Genomic DNA, 23,134 nt, shown 5'->3' with positions numbered 1-23,134 from the left:
ATATCAAATCACAAGTTTATCATTAATAGCTAACCCTTTGCTAACAACAGCAAATGTTGAATTAAACCATCAATCAATCAGTGACAAAGTAGAGAGAATCACAAACACTGTTAAGGTAGATAACAGACATTGAAACCCTTTTGACCTTAATATTTGAATCACCAATTAAAAACAAGTTCATATTCTGGTCAGAGGTCAATCTTAATGAGATCAATTTCATGGAAAACATTAATTGAAAGAGTTACAATCTCGAAGGACACATTTGAAACATATACTTACTCATGACAAGGAAATACCTCCTCACAGCCCACAATGATGTTTATTTTTCCTCAGTGAAGTATAAGGTCATATGTGCTTTAACATTGTTATGGATAGGGAAGAGAGAAGAGCCCAAGAAAAGGTTCCCAAGGGGAATGACTCTGAAAGAGGACTTTATTTACTTCCAGACATCACACCTCATTACTTTTTGATCTGTTCATAAATTTAAAAGAAACTGTACTAATATTTGCAGTATTGATATTTATCTTTCAACAAAGAATAAAAGAAATCTGTAGTTCAGTTTCAGAACCACCTTACATCATTGAAAAGGGACTCTATTACCCATATCTACCCAATATACCTGTAATAAATTAATGTAGAAGAGGAGACAGTCAAATAACACTCACAGTGGGCCCCTTAGTTCTTGATAAAACAGGCTCCAGCTCTTTAGACTTAGATGGTGATTTCTGGTCATCGTCTTTTATGTCAGTCATTTCTTTCTCAAGTTCTTCTTTAGTCTTATCTCTTTTTTCTTCCACATCTACAGCTTCACTGACTTGTTTTTCTTCCACTTTGTTAGGATCTTCATTTTCTATTTTTACACAAACAATAGGTGAGAATGTTTGCTCCAGTGACCTGTTTCATGAATGGTGAGCCAAATGTTTGTAGAGGTCATTTCAAATATTTCTCCATATTTCACACCAATCTTGCTAAAAACAACCCCATGTGAATATGGCTTCTTTTAAAATTGCTGCCTGCTCCAGTTAGCACAGTTTTTGGGTCCCTAAAAGATGAGCTTTTTACACAAACTCAGCCGTCAATCAGGTTTGACTCCATTGCATTCCGTCTGTACGTTAATCAACCACACTAAAGAGAATATGAAACCAAGACTTCCAACTTAAGGACTTCAGGACTTTGTTCAGTTTTCAATCTAATTATTTCCTCTTATTTTGGCTAGAGAACAAACTCACTTTCTCAACAGGGAAGGCAATGGAAAAGGAAACGTTTTAAGGGCTCTGCATTGAAGGTATTTAAGTGTCTGTCTGAATACAAACCTCTACCCTCTCCCATTGTTTCTTCTGGTGCACCTGACTGTGGTGTCACAGCCCTAGACTCCTCAGATGCTTGGTCTTTACTCTTACCAGTCTCTTCATGGATGCTCACTTTCTTAGTGGAGGTTCCTTCATCCTGGGAAAAAAAAACTCATGCTAAGTCTTTAAGCTCTTCAGGTTACCAAGTATTTGTGTACTTGCACTCTTAATGGCTATGAATCTTAAGATAACCACCATACCAGTATTGCTGTCTCCTCTGAAGGTTCCTCTATACATTCATTGTTTTTAAAAGCATTAATGGCCTCTGCAACAAGATCATCCACAGAGAGTCTAACCATTCGATGACCTGAAATGAAAGAATGATCCAAAGAATGGAATACATTTTAATCACATGAAGAAAAAGAGAAAAGCTTTTTCTTTGAAATTGAAAGAACCCCTGTTTTTATATACCTCAATTTTTTCATGTATATAATAAAGTAGAAGCCTAGATTGCATATTATCAACAGGTAAGGGATCCTACTCACCTTTTCACAAATGTTAGCAAGTCTTTAATTACAAATTTGGTAATCACTTGCCAAAACTGGCTAGCAAAATTTCAAGATATGAATTAAGTCATCTAGCTTTTAGGTACATTTTAAAAGAAAGTTTTTAAAAGCATTAACAATATTATATCAATAAAGCACAGTAAAACACTGCATATTTGGCACAAAAATTGTTCATAAAAGAGACAGATACGCCCCCCCACACACACACACACACACACACAGTTTAAACAACACACTGGTTCCAAAGTAGCAACCCCAAGGCACTTTGCTTACATTCATCTATGACTTGCAATCAGCACCAAAAAAAAAAACTTGTGTGAATTCTAATCGTCCTGTTCATCAAAATAAAGTCAAACATCAACGAACAATTATATAATAAACAAAGCATCACTCACCTTCAAGGATTTTATTAATTGTTGTGGTTTTCCCGCTAAAAAACTTTCCAAGAAAACAGACCTTGATTGGAAAAGGTGGAAACTCAGGTGGAGGTGGAGGTGCCTACATAATAAACAAAACCTTTAACAATCTGTTGACAGCAAAAGTACCTATTTGCTCCAACCTATTATTGAAATATAAATTGAAATTTTCTTCCAAAAGTTTGGTTACAAATCAGTACTACACCATGAAGTCCTTATGAGCATTTACAAAGTATTCTAGAACATTCTGGAAGCTTAAAACACAACTACTTTGGTAGTGTTACTTCATGACTACATGACCTAATCAGGTGTTCCAGAAAGTTCCATGGTATGTAAGTCAGCATGACTAAGCACTCTAGAAATTTCTAGATATTTCCCCTACAGTTTAATATCCATAACAGTTGTAGACATAGCTATGAGGTTAACCTCAAGTTCAAGAACTTGAGATAACAATACATAATCACTCTACCTCTGGTGGAGAGACAATGTTAAAGAGCCTGTGAATGATATGACCTAGGACTGCATTATCCTTTGCAGGACCCTGGATTTCTGATTCTTCAACAGGAGTCCATTCACCAATTAAATTCTATGTGAAAACAGAAAAAATAACTTGATGCATAAGACAGTTGTCCACACACTTTGGACTTTGGTTATAAGTGCAGAAAAAATTGAAACCAGTGTAAAATCATTTCAATCTAAACTTAATCTTAAAATACAAAAAAGAGGCTATTTAAAAGTTAACATGGTTGACAAGATGAAAGCATTTGATACAAGTCTGTGCAGAGATCAACACTCAAACAACAAGAAAAAACAGAACTTTTAGGTTTCTTTGTCCTTTGAAACTAGTCTATAATTCAAGGTGGACTTCATTCCAACCAAATTTGAAATTGCATATTAGCTTTGGTTGCTACTCACCTTGTACTCTAAAAAATCTCCCTCATCCATCAAATCCTCTTTTTCTTTCTCAATTTCTTTCTGTTTGGAAAGTTCAGTACTGGACTCTTCTGTTGGCTGAAAAAAAGAACAAAGAATGCCATATTTATATTAGGTGTTTCAAATACGCTGTCCTGTAGTGCAGTTTAAGTAAAATACAACACATCTATAGTGAAAAAAATGGCTTAACCTGATCCTCATAAATGGGAAGTCCTTCAAAGAACAGTGCTTTCCATTCTCTGAACATCTTGGGTGGAATGAGTCTGTGTCGGAAGATGCACAATTTAATTACATCATTCTAATTGTGCATAATGATGGAAATAAAAATGAACAGCAGATTATGGTATATTAAAACAATCATAAACTTTGTGTCAAATGAAACAGAGATTGTTGTGCTAAGTGCACACATTCAATAATAAACCAATCACAGTCAATCACAATTCACTCTAAGCACAAATAATGGTTTGTCCACTGTCTGGTAATTTTTGTTGAGAGAATGAAAATATTACTGTAATTTCTAAAACACTTAGACACTCCAATTTTGTACATATCTTATCCTTGCATTTCTGCACCTTACAGCAAATGTATAGCAAGATCTCCAAAGGAGGTCACTATCTTTTGTAGTAAAATTTATTGTCATATTACAGCAATATGACATGAATAAAAATTCTTCTCCGATTACGTTTCATCAACATGAGAACAAATCAAATCAACATTATATAAACATGTACCACACCTTGCACATTTTCAACCCCCTAAATACTATTTCCCTGTTTCATGCCAACAACAGTAACCAATTAATCTAAATTTTAAAAACACTTTAAAACTGTACAAATTTATTAAGACTTTGAAGGCTTATTAATTGGCAAAAAGAAAATTTCTATGCTTTCCTTTCAAGAGCATACAATGCATTCAAACTTACTTTTCAGTGAGTTCTCTATATTCTCCTATTTTACAAGAGAAGTCCACAATCTGTGACAAAACCTATGAGAGAAAAACAGCCAAAAAACAAGGAAAGAAGAAATCAGAGGATTAAATAAAATATCAACTTACAGAGGTACCAGATAAGTAACTAATTTAAACAAAACAATTAAGTCTCCTCTTCATCAACAAAAGAAATGTTTTTCTTTCAGTCTCTCCATTTCTTGTATTGAATGTCAGTGTCACTGGCCAATTAACTTACATAAATTTGAATGGTGATAAAACAAGAAAACAAACATTCTGGGTATACTAAATTACCGAACTGGTGAAGCACTATGAAGGGGACTTACCTCCCTGCAAATATTATAGTGCTTTTGATACTTTGCCTCTGCAATTTCTGCTTTTACTTTATCATTCAATTCCTGAGCTTTCCTTGTCTCCTCTGCATATTCTATTCTGGCCTGACGACATAATTCCTGTTGAAAAGTTTACTGTGATGTTACTTTAAAATCACAGAGTTTATGATCTCAACTTTTCTGCATTACCTGGGAATATAACTTCAACATAAGTACAATCAGAGCAGCATAAGGGAAGATACTGCATGTATATCACAATACTCAACAGGCACATTTTGTGACAGCTTGCCATAAAATTTTCCAAAACTTAAGGAGTGGTTATTTACGTGGGGTGTAAACCAAACCACCATTTCATGCAAGCAGTGGGCCTCAGGTATTGTGTATAAGAGGATTTATTTTAATTTAAAAAAAAGGTATTTCCATTGTTAGCTTTTGGTTCTCTTAATACTGTTCACAAAAATAAATATTCAGATGAAAGGTTTGGCTAAAGTGGAGATACTTTCAATTGGTATGTAGTGTTGTTAAACAATGGCTAAATTATTTGTAAATAACCAGCTCCTAAAGTTAAATATGTTTAATCTGACATTGATGTTAGTTATAAACATGAGACTATTATGTACATAAGCTCTTACCGCTTCTCTTGTTAATGCATCATCAAAGTCTTTCAGTCTTCTCTCTGCATACTGTTTCTCTCTAAATATCCTTTTTTAGAAAAAAATACTTTCATCAAATATCTTTGATCATTGCGGGTGCAAATTTTAAAATAGCTGGATTCAATGTCAACTCAACAATAATTTGGACCAATCATTACCTACTATCACCAAGAATATTAACCAAAGGATAAATGTTTACCACCAAGAGCATTATTCAAAGGCAGGTTACAACTTATTCCACGTTTACCCAACATACCTGTTTTGACGAATGACTTCTTTTTCATGGCGAATCTGTGGGTAGTTGAAGCAATTAAGTTATTAAAGTTTGATTTGATGGCATTCACACAAAAGTTTTTTAATCTTGCAAATCTCATATTTTACAGCAAAATATTGAGAAGTTGTTGTAGCCAGTAAAGCATTACTATAAGTTGAAATCTAAACCGTTATAATGCAGCATTTTGGAAAACAACAAAATACACCAATTGAAGAAAAGAAGTCCAATCAGTTATACCTGATCCAAAGAATCCATAGGTTCTCCTTATCAGAAGGAAAGTTAGACAGGACTTTTTGTATAAAAATTGCTCGTTGTGAAAGAGTATTTCATAGCCCAGCAACATATAATGATTTCTATTATCCAATACATGCTGTTATTTCAAAACAGTCCATTTTGTGTTACAGTTAGGGGAGAAAGAATGTTACCCAAGATTTAATTAGTTCCAACAAAATCCAAGTTTCATGTTATGACAATCACAGGAACTAGATTGCATTTTTAATAAGTCCATCACCTGCCAATTGCATTTACCAGAAATCCTGTTAATGTTATGTCAGCAGTTTTTAACACAGATTTTAAACTTTAATGCCATTATGACCAACCCTTCACAGTCTAATGGAGCTTACATTGTAGGGTACATTGAAAATGAATTTACAAAACCATCAAATCAAATTTGCCAAAAAATGTACACTTATGACACTCATACACAAGTTGTTTTTGGTTTGAATAAGTCACTGTTACTAAGTATTGATAAAGACTGATACCAACAATTGAGAAATGTAGGCCTAATAGTTAAAGTAACACCAATGCATAAGACTCAACCTGCATAAGTTGGACAGCAATCCTTCTCTCCTGCTGCGATTGTCTCATGAGTCTGTTCACAAGCATCTCTTCACGATGTGCGTCCTGAAAAATTGGCATAAGACTCACTGATGAACTACTTGTAAGGAACCAATGATTCAGGCAAATCATTCTACAATTTTTTGGTTATTATCTAATCCACATTTCCATGTGATAGAGATAAAATCCTAAATTTCTCTAGATATAATTATTATAATGTATCAATGAAATAAGTGTTTGGTGTTTGTTCAGCAATGAATCTTTCCAAAACAAAAAGTTATTTAAGTATTAAGTGTTATATAAATGCTTCCTGAAAAAGGGGCACTGAGAAGTATTTTCTGATTTCAAAGCAAGAATTATATGAAACAATTCATCAATTACATATACTTTTGAATACTTCAATCAGATTTTGCCAGAGATGTTTAGCTACACTGTAACTGGACCACATTCTCTAAACATCAAACAATTAAGTTAAAGTAACAATGACATCAATTTAAAGCATTTAGAAGATATTTATTAGCTTCCTCTTTAATCTTACTTCTTGAGCCTCATGTGCCTTCATCTGTTCAATCAAGACTCTCCTTCTTCTCTTCTCCCTTTCCTAGAAAAGAGGATATGCTGGTTATTTTCTGGAACCCTGTAGTTATTGTGACTTCTTGTCACTCAACATGCAAGTTAAAAAAACAACAACAAGGAAACAGCTAATCAACTGGTAACAGCATGAAAAGGTTTTCCTGAGCTTCAGGCAAATTTCTTCTGGCTCTTTTGGACAGTTACTTATAAAATATATTAAAGTTCACATGGCAACCAAGTGGACAATCAGACATGGTTTGATGCTACTCTAGTTTACACATTTAACAAATGTAACCGAAGAAGTTACAATTCATAGACCCAATGTTTCAACACTCCTGTCTAGTACCTTCATCAGGGGTGATCTAAACGCTGCAACAAGAGGTCCTTTTATACAATCACTAATTAGCTGCCTTTTTTCTGACAAATTGTAAATAGGCATCAGGAAGTAAACTGCCATCATCACAATTTAAAGGAGCGTGGGCAGAGTTAAAGCTTCCAAACAAAGGCACTGGTGGTAACGCCGATTAGTAGTGATAATTTTAGATTTATCCCACCCAATTGTGTGGTTAGTTAGGCATGTGTGCTCCGATAAAGCTAAATTTCTTTTTTGCAAAAGAAAACTGCTTTTTGATGCTCTTTCAAATGTGTACAAAACTGATGTTTGGTCTGTCCAATGTATTCATTGTCAGTCATTACAAGGAATAGAATAAATGGCGTCAGTTCATTGTTCTTTTGTGACAGGATCTTTAGGTTTGGCAAAAATATGCCCCAAAGTCTGAAAAGGTTTTTGAGCTACTTTAACGTCATGGCTATTCAAAATTCTCTTGATGGGTTCTGTAACACCCTGAATAAAAGGAATAATGGCAAAACCAGTCACTGGTTCCCTTTCATCAGGAGTGCTACTAATTGTTACTGGTTTTTGGCAGTTACAGAGAAAAGGTTTTGTATAGCCATTTGCCTTTAAGACATCAGAGTCATATTTCCTCTCCTCACCCTTGAATTAAGAGAACATGGTAGACAGCCCTCCTAAGTAAAGTTTTGGCTACAGACTTAGATAACATGTCGAAGATGTTTTTATGCAGTATGCGGAAATGTAAACAGTAAAGCTGTTTATCAAATTCACCCTTGAGCATGAAAATGATAGACATTTGCCGTTTCTTGATTTAAATATATATGTCCTGAGGGGTTCAGGGGAATTTAGAGAAAAGTGTCTATCATAAACCTACCCACACCAACAAATACCTTGCTTTTGATTCTCACCACCCTATGCCATAAAAAGTCTGTAGGCAAAACTTTACTCAGGCTTACTTCCTGACGCCTATTTACACCTCATCAGAAAAAAGGCAGCTAATTAGTGATTGTATAAAAGGACCTCTTGTTGCAGCATTTAGATCACCCCTGATGAAGGCACTAGACAGGAGTGTCGAAACACTGGGTCTGAGTTGTAACTTCTCTAGTTACATTCATTAAATCTGTAAACCAGAGTAACGTCAAACCATGTCCAGTTACTTATAATATACCATATAGCTACTATAATAATGATAATAACATCTTTTCACCTACAACATTATATGGCTTTAGAAATGCAATACCTTTCTAGCAACTGAGTTTTCCTCCAGTCTTGTCCTGATTTTATTGATGTAATCATCATTCGATCTGGGCTGAGTAGAAAAGAAATAGAAATGCAATCTATGAGATGGCCACAAGCAACAATTTATCAATTATTATTCCTTTAACCTGAATTTATTTTGTTAAAAGTTGACAAATAGACAATAGGGTAGGTAGAAAATGTTAAACTCATAAATCAATTTGGGAAGAAGAAGACCCCACTTTATACAAACACACTCTATTGAGTGGACACTAGCTGAGCCTGCAGGTAACAAATCTTTCCATCCATATTTACAGTAAAATAAATGTACATTCAGCAAAAGGAATACACCAACACTAAGTGCTTTGGTCACACAAAATAGTCCCTAAAAACATTAAGCTTCAAATTAAAGATAAAGTCTACAATTTTTTTCTTTAAAAACATTTATTGGACAACATAATTGTGGGTCTCTTAATGGAAACAGCTGGATTTGAAAGTTTGTTAATTTATATAATCACTCACCCTGTTCTTCATCTATTCAGGGGTTAACAGTTTAGTTCAATTTGTAAATCTGTTGTCTTATAATGGACGTTGGCAATATTACTTTGGAAGTCTGTAGCTTAATACAGGTTTCATTGCCCTCTTAAACCTAACTGAGGTTAAATATTCAATCATAATCTTGGCTACCCTTATAATCAGTAACTTTACCCGTCTGCCTTAAGTGTTATTTACTTACTTTAATGTATGACAGCGGATCCACAGGCTTCTTGGGAGATTGGGTACCAAGGAAGGTGTCAATTTCAGTGTCAATCTCTCGGTTAGATTCTCTGGATACAAAACAGCTCACAAGTTAACAAACTTTCAATGAACAGAATGTTTATAAAAACTATAACATTTTGATTCATTTTCAGGGGCTATCTTGATACATGTGGATGTCTTCTAGGCCATCTCATTTAATATTATTAAAATTGAATGACTGAACAAGCCATTTATAATGGTTCAAGCTTATTTAATGTCAGTCATCTATTTTTCCACACATCATGTACATTAGCACTACCATATAAAAGAAGTTAGAGGTTGGCTTCTTCTTGTCCTTCAAAAGTTTGAAAAAGTGGGCAAAAGACACACCTAGATATCTCACTTAAAACTGACAGATAAATTGAGACTATAGCTTAACACAGTATTGACCTACCCCTCAAATCCTATTGGACTAGCTGGTGGAATAACAGCCCTCATACTTGCTTCAAATGCATCAATGCTTTCCTTTACCTCCTGAAAATTGTAACCATACAATTGTGCTTTTTATTTAATTTGAATTTCAGCATTCAACACAAGCACTCAATTCAAAGGAGTATTTGAATTACACCTTTTTCAGTTCAAGGTGACGGCTCACTTAAATGAATTATTACTCCTAAACCAGAAGAAGGTAAACAAATACAATGCAGGTTAAAGGAAGGGTTGGAGGGCTGATCAGAGAATCTATATCTAAGAGCAAATATCATGCAGTCAAACATGAAAGCAAGTCCTGAAGTGTCACCTTTAAACACAGATTTTTAATTGACAAATCAATTTTTGTTTTGATCTTCCATTTATTCATTTTTGCAACTCAAGCTTTTACACACTAAGATGCAAAATATTAAAGCAGGAAAGAAAAAGCATGCTTCATGGTTTCATTCAACAGGATCTGCATCAATATTGTATCTTCTTATGAAGAAGTTGTGGTGTGCCTTGATTTGTTCTTCCGTCATAAGAATGTCTTTGTAAATGAGCAAAGCATGACAGTCAGAGTTTAAACCTTCATGAAAATTATCTTCATCTTGTTTTGAAAATTTCCCACATACATAATTATTATATATTATTATAATAATTATTATAACTAATTCTTCTTGCACTAAAGTTGAGAAGCCTTCTCCCATTACACTAGAAGGAGAATTTATTACAGCATCTCCATTACTATCCATATTCCAGTGACAGCTGACAATTTTCCACTTTCCTCCTTCTGTTGGGTTTGCTTTTCTCTTAAATCCTGCTGAAGGTTTAACATCAATAGAAACAAATTTAAAATCAGGTTTTTTTGTAAATTGAATAATTTTGTGTTTTCTCCAACAACAGTGATTGGTACATCCGGTCCTGATCAAGCAGTTTCTTGTATGTATTGATGTTCCATTTAAACTTCTCTTACATATCTTGATAACACTGAAGACATTTAAGATTTTAAGATCATTGATCAAATGAAGGTCAAAATGCCTATTTTCATCAAAAAAGAAAAAGTTTCTTCAATTATTTTTTGAAGTTGACATTTTTGGTGTGAGTGAAATTTTATTTCAGTGGTCATTTGGATTGGCAAGATTGATGATCTTTTCACTGTTCATATCTTTATCAGTTTCTTGAATTGATTCAACAGGATTGCTTGGGTCTGTGGAGAAACTAATTCTTTTTTTTTCAAATGAATGAATTCCTTTAGGAGGTCACTCATTTCCAAGAGGAACACACTGTAGCTCTTCTCTGACAAAACAACTCTTTGGTCAATCCTTCGTGTAGTAAAAAACAGACTCGCCCTCAGAGACCAGATTGGATCTGTTGCTCTTCTTTGACCACCTTTCAGCTCACCAGCAGCATAGAGATATCTCACATTCTTTGAAGAGTCAAGTTTCTTTTTCCTTAGGCTAACTGGCCTTGAATAAGTTGTTGAACTCTTTGCATCAACCAACTTGTCTCTGATTGCATCAACAGGTTTCTTTCTAGTCAACCTGGTTATTCACTATTCAACTTTAATGTATTGGAAAGTGAAGAGACATTCACCCAAAGTTCAATTAAATTGCCCAACAATTCCCTGATCTCTGTGAAAGGTCATATTCCCTCTTCTTATCTTCACATCATGCTTTGTCAGCTCTCTTGACATCACCCATGAATTCATGCCCAAGATCAACCTGAAGAACTTTGGGCCATCTCAGTGGTCCACGCTCACAGATTGTCTGAAAAGCCTTCGAGACCTCAGAAAATTCTTTTGAGGTGACAGGTTCAGCAGCCTTGAATCTGCTTGCAACATCAACAACAGTCAATGCATACCTGTAGAATTTCCACAACCTTGCAGTCACTTTGTCATGAGGGAGGAAAAGAAATTCAGCTTGGCAAGTTGCATTTGGAGATTTGACATCAAAAGTTTGTCTCAGGATATGCTTCAGGGCTGGCGAATAAATCTGCCAGATGGCTTGCTTCATCAGCCAAAGCTTTGCAACCTCCTCAGACACTCTGGCTTCTTTAGCCAGCTTCTCACAGCTGGAAATCCCTTCCAGAAGCCTTAACTCTTAAAAGTTTTCTTTCCATTTTATCATAGTTCACAAGAAATGACTCGTAACCAATCAATGCCATTCCTCAGCATAGATTATTTCACCTTGCTTTTGTTGAACACTCGGCTGGTAGAAGTCAGAAAGTTGTGGTTCTCTCAGATCAAGCTCTTGATTATACCCCTTGTTGTACAGCATCAAAGCATAATCTGTGTCCACCAAACTCTGTTTTGCCTGCTCTTTGACTCTGTCATTAGTTGCAATCCAATCAAGGAGCTTGTTTAATTTTATTGATACTTTTCATAAGCTGCTTGGTACTTCTCCACAGCAAGATCGTGTCTCTTCTTTTCTTAAACACTGTTCTAGTCTCCACTCAAATACTTTGCAAGATAGCTTCCACAAACAAATGCAGTTGCATTGATGAGCACTCCTCCAATCATTATTGCTATGCTTGCCATTTTATTTATCTTCAACATTATTTTTTGAAAATTGACAACAAGTATTCATCATGAAACTTTGGACAAAGTTCTGCCTCTGCCTTGTTGATATAGAATATTAAGGCAGTCTCAATGATTGTGTAGACTGCTGCTAACTTAATTGCATTCATTCAAATTGGCTGAACATTTTTAAGATGGCAAAATCTTTTGTTCTTCAAGATACCATTTTGCCGCGATTGATGCAGTGATTATGATGGTGACCCTAACATTGTTCATGAGATTTTAACTTGGATCAGAGGTCATTAGTTCTTCTCTTTGCAACTCATCTGATTCCAGTAGCAAATCCAGTCAAAGTGGCTGAATTGGTCAATGTCTTCATAAGCTTATTATCAGACATTTTATTTGGTAATCAGAAAAAAATCAATCCATCGACTTTACTCTCACAGGAATTTGACTTTGTGTGTTTTGCTATGTTTTACTTTGCTGTGCTTGAGCCTCTGGCTGTGGTTCATTAACGAGAGCCATCAACTCTTTTCTTTTTATAGCACAGTCCAGCCAGTGAGAGAATGACACTTGCCACTGAAAGAATTTGAGTGAGTGAGAATGATGATGTTTCTGGATCTGGTTCTGGTTATAATCCTGCCCCTCTGGCATCTGGATCCTTTGGATCTTTGGATTGCTTTAAACCTCCTCTCTTCCTCATTTTCTCTCTCACTCTTCGGTTATGTTCAGCATTTTTTGCCAACTTTGACACGCCCCGGGTCTTTATTTGGTCTCCTCTTATTTTTGTCAGTTTAAGTCACCTGTTAAGCCACTACGAGGCCTGGCAGAAAGTATTTACAAAGTATAAAGTATAAAATTATAAAGTATAAAGTACTTACACAAGTTCTTATTTAAGTACTTTAATAAGAACTTGATCAGTTTCTTCAAAAGTACAATCTATTTCCTTATTATTGACCAAAGGTACTTCAACATTTTTGACAGTGGGAAAGCACTTGTGACTGCCTTTCATACTTCAGACTCAATCCACTGGCAATCATTCTAAGTTCTCTCTTTAGCATGAAGTTATCAGTCAAGTCCTTTAGAAGTTTTCCTTCATCAACAAGGAAAAAATGAGCTGATGTTTAACATGAGAGAGAGAAATGTATCAATCATTGCATCACAAGTCTTTGAAGACAAAGAAGCTTCATATCTCTTGAAGTATTTCTCAACATCTTGTTGAGTAAGCTTCTTGACTTGATCCTAGGTGAGAGATACACCAATCATTTTCTTTGCTTTACCACTTGCAACAAGAACGGCAAGTTGCTCTTGATGTTCTGAATCATTGGAGAGTTCAACCTTGAGAATGTTCAGAACATCATTAACAGTATCTTTTTCATTGTCAGACATCTCCATTTTATTTAAGAAATATTTTCATGAAAGTTCAAGATCAATGCAATAAGGATGGTGAAGTGAGGATATGAGATGTGAATACTTACCACTTTTTAGCATCGCTATTAATTGCCTAATCCTTGAAAATGATCTTCCTATCCTTGGCAGATGGTGTGTAGAAGAGAACTAGTGCAGCAGTGGTCTCTCTTGTAACTGTAGAGTTTTGTTCTCAATCCAACAAGCTCTTCAATGATCTTTCCACCACCTTCATCCTTCATCATTCCCATGACCTTCTTTTTTTTTCCAGTTGGGATCCCTGTCATATGATCTTCAGGGTAATCACTTATGTCAAACTTATCTCCAACATCTCCACTTATGTCCCTGTAGAAATCTTCAGTTTCAATGTCATACATCAAACTGTCAGCATCTGTAAAGAGAAGCTTTGCACAATCTCTATACTTCTTCTAGGTGTAGTTATAGTGGAAGTCATAAATCAGAGTCTTGCTGTTATCGAGGATGCTCATTCTGCAATATACTGACTAACCAAACACCAGCTTAGTTCACTTCATGTGGATGGCAACAAGGTTTTCATTGAATATCATCCAATGCTTGAAGTTTGGTTTTGCTGTAAGTTTCAATGCTTTCTTGCATTGTTGACTAATCTCACACCCACACCATTCCTGATGTTTTCCATAGTTTTTCCAAAGACCACATTGTTCATCAACTTGAAAAACTCAAGGTAAGGGATGTATTTTGTTGGTTTTGTTTCCTCACAAGCTTCACCCATATATTTGTTGTTTGCCTGTGCAAAATAATTTGAGATCATGGAGATTCCTCCACAAATTCCTATTTCAATCAGCAGCAGCATGTCAGGGTCACTCAATAGCTCAAGCTCAACATTTGTCACCTTTAATCTAGCATCCCAAGCCATTCCAGGAGCCATGTAATACCAGGCAGGGTCGAGCCCATAATTCTTATGACAGACATTTCTGAACTCTTCAAACACATCTGCAAGCAGGAGTAGGTCTGTCTTAAGATAAAGGTCATGGTAATCACCCATCATCTTCATTTTTAACTCTTTCCAGGCCTTCTGTGCATGCTCATAGTCTTCAGAGATATCACAGTCATTCAGCTTAGAGCTTATCTTTAGGTGGTAGTTCCTCAAAGTTTTTGATACTATCCATGTAGTTATATGGATAAACCCCCTTTCTTGATATCAACTCAATTGCAGCTATGCTGTCTGACCCTCCAGGGCTTTTGTCCTGCCGTGCAACGGCATGGCTGACTGCTTACCCCTACAGACCCTGGCTAAAGGCTTACCCCTGCAAGCCCTGGCTGAAGGCTTTTAAGACCTTCTTGGTTTGTCTTGGATTACCTTGACTAAAATTACTAATTTTTCAAGGAATGAAGGCATGCACCTGAAGCTGTTGATAAAGCAAAGCTCAATCTTGACTTCAGCTTCTTTATCTTCTTTGTTGATGTACGGGCCAGCAACGACTTCTTTACCAAAGCTGATGTACTTTTCTTTGTTCTTGGGAATGCATTTGATGTTTCCCTTGCTTTTACAGCCTGCCCAAAGGGTTGCTCAGATTCTTAATGAATAGATGAGAGTCATAACCAGTCAATTTGTTAATAATGACAGGAATGAGCTTCAGCTTCTTGAATTGTAGGTTGCATTTGTAGTAAGCTGCTCTGCGACACTTCCCTGTGAAATGGCAGTGGTCTCTCAGTTTGCCTTCATTAAGTGCAGATCCAGCTGTGTGATGCATCATTGAACTCACACCTTTCTTCATCTGTGAAGTTCATCTTCTTGGCAAAGTCGAATTCCTTATAAATCTTCTTGATTTTCTCCTCAAGCATTTCAACAAAGATCTGACCAACATCTTCATCCTTGCTCTTTACCCTATAGATAACTGGCGCTTGTGAATAAAGCTTACTATCAAAGAAAACAATGTGATAGCTGATCCCACCTGGTTTCTGCTTTTGATACTGATTAGTGAAGTTCTTATCACTGCTTAGCTCACAATTACTCATTGACTTAGTAGAAGAATCAAACTCAACATAAACCACAAAGTTTACTCCTACTAAGCGGTTATGATTCTTTAATTTGATTACACTACCCTCATCTGGCATCTCAATCCTGTCTGCCTCCTTCCTTGAGAAATACTCTTTATGGAGTGCATGCTTTTCTTTGCTTGAGAAGTGATTCAGACACCTGAGACAATATTGTTGTGCTTTGAGGTTTGACACGATAGTCTGCTCATGTTGTTTATCAGGCAGTAGTGTTTCTTTTCATCATCTGCTATCAGAAGGTTGGTGACATGCTTCTTTTTATTCTGCCACTCTGCAGCCTTGCCAAAGGCTTGCCCCATTGAGGCCCAGCCAAAGGCTTACTTCCTTATCCTCATTGGATAAAAATCAAGCCTTCAGCCAGGCCTCAAAGAAGCTTGTTCATTACCAAGCACGTTTACTGCAATTTTTTCTTCTTTCATCGTGCAGCTTCCTAGGGAAGTTGATGCCACTCCAGTCAAGCTTCTCAGATTATGCTTTGAGAATCTTTGTGATCCTTTGAAGGTCTTTTTCAACTGTAAGCACTCTTGTTATCAACCACTTGAAACAATGATTATCTGCATTTTTAATATTTACAACTGCTTTCTTACTTTTAATGAATTCTAGGAGTTCACCGTAAGAGCTGCTGTATAATGGTCTGTATTCTGTAAGATGTATGTCTAAAGATGTCACCCTTTGAAATTTTCATTTGCTTCCTCTATGACCAAAATTCTGAATTCAGCATGGATAGCATTCATTGAACTGTTATATTCTTCAGATTTGTCTTTTGCTTCAAGTTTTCTATTACAGTGCTTTGGAAATAAGGATTCAGAAGTTTTACTCCTTCGGGGCCCAGCCAGAGGCCTACATTATATTCTTATGAAATAATTCATTTCTAACCATCTCACAATTCAAAATTATCATGACTTTGAGAATATTTTCAATGAAAAATTTCCTAATGTCAGGCCATCATGACTTATGAATGGTCAGACTGGTTTTTTGCTTGAATTAGATGGTTTTTGTGATACACTAAAATTAGCTTTTGAGTTTGGTGGGATTCAACATTATGAATATCCAAAACATTTCACCAAACATACAAGCAATCAATGAGAGCATCATGTTCCAAGGAGGTAAATGAAGGAACTTCTTCTTATTTTAAAGAGCCATATGTCACTCTTGCTAGAAACAGTGAGAAGATATTTAATCCTGACATCAAGAGTATGAGAGACAGTGAGCTTCATGGAAGTGGATTGAAATTGGTGAATATGAAAGAAGGAGTTCAGCTTGCAATCAACAGGAAAGTATCAGGTTTAGGGAATGTTAAATGCCATATCTTCATCCCCTTAGATGCTCAGCTCAACATCATCAACCCTGAGCTTGAAAGTGTGAATTATTGATGAAACTGTCATACTCTTCTCATTTACAAAGGCACTCTTTTGACAGAAGAACAAATCAAGGCACACCACAACTTCTTTGTGAGAAGATACAACATTCATTGAAAATCTTCACACAAAAAATCAACACCTTGATCGATGGCATGACAAGAGAATCATTCAAGAGAATTGTTAAGATGATAATATTTACACTCTCATCAGAAATCATGAGTGAGACACTGTGAATATCATTCACCTGTGAAAAATTCAAGTTTTCTTGAAATCAAGTTTGTCTCCAAAATGTGGAAAGCTGTTTTTCAAAATCAAGGTTGATTTCAAGGTTGATTGAAATTAAGGTTAAATTCATGAGTTGACTTAAAATCAAGGTTGTTTTCAAAACACACCTGAATCCCCCTTTCATTCAACTATCTATAAAATACAATTCAAAGAACAAATGAGCTGAAAAGAAATTTTTTTTCCCTATGTGGCCTTGCTTCAGTACAAAAGTCAATCCAAACCTATCACCTCTGCTTCCCTTTGACGTCTGATTTCAGTCCGAGATTTTGCCGTTTTCTGCAATGGTAAGGTAAAACATTCAGTTTATGACAAACTTGAGTACTCACTTAATAAACAGCTATAGAAGGATACAGGAAGTTCAACTGCGTGTACTTGCAGCTTCTATTCCATATCTATTGTTTACACTGAAAGAATCCTCAAACAATGTAAGACAATGGAACAAAAGATATTAAGTGACACAATATATTAACTTATAATACAGGTGTTGACAAGGATCATGAGTAATCATCTACCAAGCATCCTTAATGCCTATTATATCAATAAGGATTTCAATATGCGCACAATTCAGCTAATCACAGAGTCAGGGTGCAACAGTATCTGGCAGTTTCCCCTAAACTTAAAACACTTATCTCCTTACTGTTAGTGATAGTTTCTTCAAAAAATAAATCATCTCCATTCTATAGCCCTATATTTTCAACACTCAGGAAAGGATTGACAACCTTTTTTCTTTAGGTACCTCAATGCAACACCTATATTAACAAAGTCCACTGAACAATAACAGGGATCAACTTGAACATTTCAAACATTATCTAATTTGTAAGTTATAACAGCTCTGTAAACTTCACCTTGGAATCAGGAGGTTTGGGAATCCTCACTGTTGCATCCCTGAAGAAAAAAAAAAGAACAACACATCAACACACACAAGTGAATAGTGCTTTTCACGTGCACCAATTGGCTAGTGTGGGAGTAAATAGGAAGTACTATATCCTCTCTGAGTAGCTGATGAGACCAAATTGTGTGACAAGAGTTTGATTTCTGACCATTTTTTGGTATATTGAGAGAAATAAACTATTTTTGGTGTTATTATTCAGGTCAGTGTCATCAAAAGTGGTGGATATTTACTGAGCTGCAAAGCAGCAAGGTAAATGTCCACCACTACTCACCTCCACTTTGGTTAATAATTGTTAATCAATGATGACATAGTAATTGTTAATTAATGGATGACATATAACAATTATTGATTGTTGAGTTTTTTGGTGGAAAGCCCATAGTCTTGGCTTTTTACCATTACAGGTAACCAGAGAGCATGAAAAACGTTTTGCTTATTTAGTTATAAATTGTTTCCTGTGCCAGGTGGGTATTGGTGAAGACTGCTGATTGTGACATACAAATCTAGAGGATTTTTGAGCTACCACTTTTTCCACCTTACCCAGGTAAAAATATAAGGTGGGATCCCGCCAATCCCACCTGGGATCCCATGTGTGTCCCAGGTGGGATCCCGCCTTTTTCAGGTGGGATCCCGGGTGGGATTATGGAACATCCCGCATGGGATCCCGGGTGGGATTATGGAACATCCCGGGTGGGATTATGGAACATCCCGGGTGGGATTATGGAACATCCCGGGTGGGATTATGGAACATCCCGGGTGGGATTATGGAACATCCCGCATGGGATCCCACCTGGGATTATGGAACATCCTGCATGGGATCCCACCTGGGATTATGGAACATCCCACATGGGGAACCCACCTGGGATTATGGAACATCCCGCATGGGATCCCACATGGGATCCTGCCAATTGAAGTTGGGATCCCGCCTTAAATTCCTAATAGCATCCCACCTGGGAAAGCACATCCCGGGCAGGATTACACCTAGAATCCCACCAATCCGTCTTAGGATCCTGCCTCAAATTTCAGATAGTTTCCCACCTGGGAAATCATATCCCAGGCGGGATTGCATCTGGGATCCTGCCAATCCCAGTTTAGACCCTGCATAAAATTACAGATGGCTTCCCACTTTCAGAAAAATCCTTTGAGGGATCCTGTTTATCACTGGAGACCACAGATTTATGAAATGTACTGGATAGGATATTTTAAAATTAAGAGGATAAAATTTTCTAGGTGAGCTATAGACCCCATCAATCCACTGAGGGTCCAAAACTTTCCAACTAGCTATAGAACATACTGACACCTCCAATGGGATCCCATTGTCTTACCAAGCTATTGATCATAAATGATTCAAACAGTACATGAATACACAGACTATATGTGATAAAGATCTCATAATTTATTTGCAATGAACCAGCATGTGTTTGACTTGTTTCATTAACAAATTTCTTAACCGAACATTCTTAAAGAATAACAGCAAAACTCAGCATATTACTTTTTCTTCATCATTTAAGCAGACCATCTACAGTGTAATAAGGCTCAACGTTTAAAAAAATTGGCTGTTGTGTATCAAAGAATAAAAGAAAGACAAAACCTCAATAATTCATGTTATCAAAATTTTGACAAAGGTACTGATTGAAAGTCTGCTCTCTCTTCAGTCGAATTTTTCAAAGCAAAGCAAGGTCAGAATGTTCCCAAATGTGACTAAAGTAATCTTGAAACCTTACTCATAGATTTATTTCATTGTAAAGTGTAAACTTAGGAAACTGCAGTATGCAAGCGACCAATTCGATTCTCAGAATTATTTGAGTTTCAGTTGCGCTGAGTGTTAGGTAAGATTAATTCAAGCCGTTATTTCTATTCTTTGATAAGATTTTGATCACGTAACGAATATGGCAATTTGTACTCACCACAAACTTCTAAAAATCCTAGCTTTAAATGGCCACTCGATCGTTGTTTGAACCAGTCGATATGTCAACTGTTAATTGTCCCTTCTTTTAAGTTCACGGCGCCAACGACTTTCTTTTCATTTAAAACACTCACGCTGTTCTCGTTTTCCCATTAAACCACAATAAAACCAATCTTTAGAAGTGTTATATTAGGCAAAACAGTTGGGAAAAGAAACAACTTGAAGCAAGAGCGGTTAACCGATGAAAAGTACATTCAAAGATGAGCGCCAAATAGAGTTTTCTTTGTTTCCGATTACGGGCATGATCACGTGGACCTTTTAGCAAAGAGAATCCGCTGGCTTGACCCATTGCAGTCTCAAGAGAAGCGCGCAACATTATTCTGTCTCTTCTGACCGGTTCTCCTCTCTTAGATGGTGGATACCTTGGATTCATGTTTTGATGATGACATAAATAATGATGTGAATTCACTCTATGTAGAAATAATCGACAAGAATCGAACAAGAATGCACGATTTGTGGCCGAAAGTTTTCGAGGAAAGAAAGACTCGAAACCCACTTGAGTTATGTTCACGGCGAAGGTGAGAAACAACACAAGCCAATAACATTAGGAAGTATAAGAGATACCTAGATGATCACAGTGTACCAGTACCCAAATCAACAAGGCTTGACCACAACAAGCGTTCAGCAACACGTTTCAACACAGTTAGCCATCTCGATTCCTCAGTCGGTCTTTCCAGTGAACTAGCAGTGGTGCCAACAGAGTCAAGTGCGTCTCATAACGGAGAAAACATTTGCACGAGAAACAGAAGCAACTACATGCGATTACAGAGGTGCATTGGAATTCTCGTCTGCAAATGGTTATGCACAGTCCGAAGCGTTACCGAGCTTGGAAAGGGGTGGAGAGAACGAAGATACAAGGTTGTCATTTTATACTACAAGTACAATTTTATACCAGACCTACAAGGTATAGAAACATTTTGTTGATCTCTGACACAGAGAAGAACAACAAGTAAACTTTAGAGCTGTTATTATTGAACTGTGACTTGTACTTTTCATTTGTATGTAATGAAGGAATTTTATTTTGCACCAAAAATATAAAGAAGTAATATTTTTTAGGAGGTCCAGTGATTGGGACATTTAAGAAATTAAGTTATGAAAAGAAACTCGGTTTGTACTTCTCACTACTAACAAGTCTTGTTTTAAAAATATTTTCAGATCAGAGTTTCAAATAAAGCAAATTGAAAAAGTCATTTAAAAGGTGTATTTTCTCAAAGGGAACAGTGACCACCTCTGTCTTGTCTGCATGCCAAATATTTGCGGAGTGTGTGGATGATCCATAAGTATTGGAACTCTCACAAAAACGTTTTGTAAGAATAAAAACAGCAAAACAATATTTTCGTAGCTGGGATAAAGAATCCCAGGTGGGATATGTAAATCCCGACCAGGATCCCGGGTAGAATGCATAAGTCCCACCTAGGATCCCGGGTGGGATGCAGGAATCCCGCATTAAATGCGGGATCCCAGGTGGGATCAAATTTTCATCCCAGGTGGGAAAGGTGGGATCCCACCACCTAAGGCGGGATCCCGCCATTCCCACCTGGGATCCTGGGTGGGATTGCCGGGATCCCGCCTATATCCCGCCTGACATTTTACCTGGGTAATTTTGATAATACCTCTAAATCAAGTTACAAATTGAAAAAAGATATTAGGCAAATCCTTTGTCAAAAAAAAGGAAAAAAATTGGTTTGTGCTCTCTGGCAACCATAGATTTAAAATCATCAAGTGAAGAAAGTTATCTTGCTAAAACCTGAGATCAACTTCCAAGATATTGAATCTTTATAGTGGCACAAAACTGTCCCAATCCCTATGCAGCCACAATATGATAAATGGCTTGAGTTCTTATCTTTGTGTTGAAATCCAGCAGTTACAGGTTAGTTCTAAAGTGGCTGGGTTTGCTTCTGATTACCTTATTTTACCCATCATCTCCAACTGCTTTTGTTTGGCTTGTTTTGACTAAAAGAAATCAATCAGAAAGTAAAATAAAACTTACTCTCCTAGCAGCTTTTAGCACTTTTAACAAAATAGACAGCACTTCTAAAAAGGGTGACTCACCCCCAGTCCATGGACTACTCAGTTTGTGCTCTTAAGTTCGCTTTCTTTTCATATAATAACTTCTGATGTTGCTGCTTTTCAAAACTTAACAGTTCCAAACTTAACATCAACATCACATAGATAAGTAGAAATTATAACTACTTCTCACTTTCATTTCCTAAGCTACTCTAACACAACTACGATAAGTGTTTTTAATATCAAAGCTCTGAAAGTTGACTGAAGTTTGCTCTTTTTAATGGCCTAGAGTCTATTGTATCTATTTCTTAGTTTTTAAATTCTTTCCAAACAGATGGAATATTAAGTAGAATTGCTTAACTACAAAGAGACACCCTTTTATAACCTTATTCAAATATCGAAATTTGTGTAATAATAGTCTTTCACTTAAGCAAGTACATTGTGAAGCTTTTTCCATTACGAAGTTGAGTATGCTAGTTGAGTTCATGTTGATTGTTGACATGAACTAAAAAAAAGTTACTGTGGAACCAAACGCTGTCTAATCCTTGATGTCTGTAGCAAGTTTGCTTGAAGCAGGTCTGTATGTGCCATGAAACTGTGACAAGTTTCCATTCCTGCTGCAAGTGGTCTCCACCAAGCTATTTTCCCCCATTGTTGCATTCCCCCCAAAAGTTGAATTAGTGTGAAAAACCTATTGTCACAGTTATCTTAAGAAGGTTAATTACAGTAATAGCAGCCTTCCATGTTACCTTGTCCAAACCTTGTCGTCTTTGTCCTTGTAGGTACTTTCTCATTCTTTCTTCTTCCTCAAACCTAAAAGTTGAAATTTTATCTTAAACAATGAATATCAATGAACAAAAGTTAATGTGGGATACTACAAAAGTATTTGAATGATGCAGTAGCCTCTATTTCACTATAAAATATGCTAAAATATTTTACTTTAGACCTTATCTGTTTCTTAAAGCTTGCAGTTTTCCTTGAGTTTCAAACTTAGAACAGCTGTCTGTTGCCTATTATCCAAGCATACTTTTGCATCAAATGGTTACTGTGTG

General features: G+C 36.3%; 1 protein-coding gene across 2 annotated transcripts in view; it reads right to left on the bottom strand.

Moving 5' to 3' along the window:
- Window positions 1-23,134, bottom strand: part of LOC131786424 (sperm flagellar protein 2) — a 51,239-nt gene that overhangs the window by 19,053 nt on the left and 9,052 nt on the right. The window contains exons 7-26 of one of the 2 annotated variants that reach the window (XM_059103483.2): window positions 22,832-22,895; window positions 21,982-22,028; window positions 18,066-18,105; window positions 17,449-17,496; window positions 9,599-9,678; window positions 9,143-9,233; window positions 8,411-8,479; window positions 6,784-6,846; window positions 6,228-6,311; window positions 5,391-5,425; window positions 5,114-5,183; window positions 4,476-4,601; window positions 4,127-4,188; window positions 3,395-3,467; window positions 3,187-3,282; window positions 2,741-2,857; window positions 2,251-2,353; window positions 1,550-1,656; window positions 1,314-1,446; window positions 666-850 (exon numbers count right to left, since the gene is read on the bottom strand). In XM_059103483.2, coding sequence (XP_058959466.2) covers window positions 666-850; window positions 1,314-1,446; window positions 1,550-1,656; window positions 2,251-2,353; window positions 2,741-2,857; window positions 3,187-3,282; window positions 3,395-3,467; window positions 4,127-4,188; window positions 4,476-4,601; window positions 5,114-5,183; window positions 5,391-5,425; window positions 6,228-6,311; window positions 6,784-6,846; window positions 8,411-8,479; window positions 9,143-9,233; window positions 9,599-9,678; window positions 17,449-17,496; window positions 18,066-18,105; window positions 21,982-22,028; window positions 22,832-22,895 — 1,693 coding nt within the window. Of the gene's footprint in view, window positions 1-665; window positions 851-1,313; window positions 1,447-1,549; window positions 1,657-2,250; window positions 2,354-2,740; window positions 2,858-3,186; window positions 3,283-3,394; window positions 3,468-4,126; window positions 4,189-4,475; window positions 4,602-5,113; window positions 5,184-5,390; window positions 5,426-6,227; window positions 6,312-6,783; window positions 6,847-8,410; window positions 8,480-9,142; window positions 9,234-9,598; window positions 9,679-17,448; window positions 17,497-18,065; window positions 18,106-20,016; window positions 20,783-21,981; window positions 22,029-22,831; window positions 22,896-23,134 lie in introns of those variants that run through there. The other variant, XM_066159053.1, reaches the window with a different exon arrangement.

Source organism: Pocillopora verrucosa, chromosome 12 (assembly GCF_036669915.1).
Source record: "Pocillopora verrucosa isolate sample1 chromosome 12, ASM3666991v2, whole genome shotgun sequence".
Taxonomy (NCBI): domain Eukaryota; kingdom Metazoa; phylum Cnidaria; class Anthozoa; order Scleractinia; family Pocilloporidae; genus Pocillopora; species Pocillopora verrucosa.
This window is presented reverse-complemented; position numbering and strand designations above follow the sequence as displayed.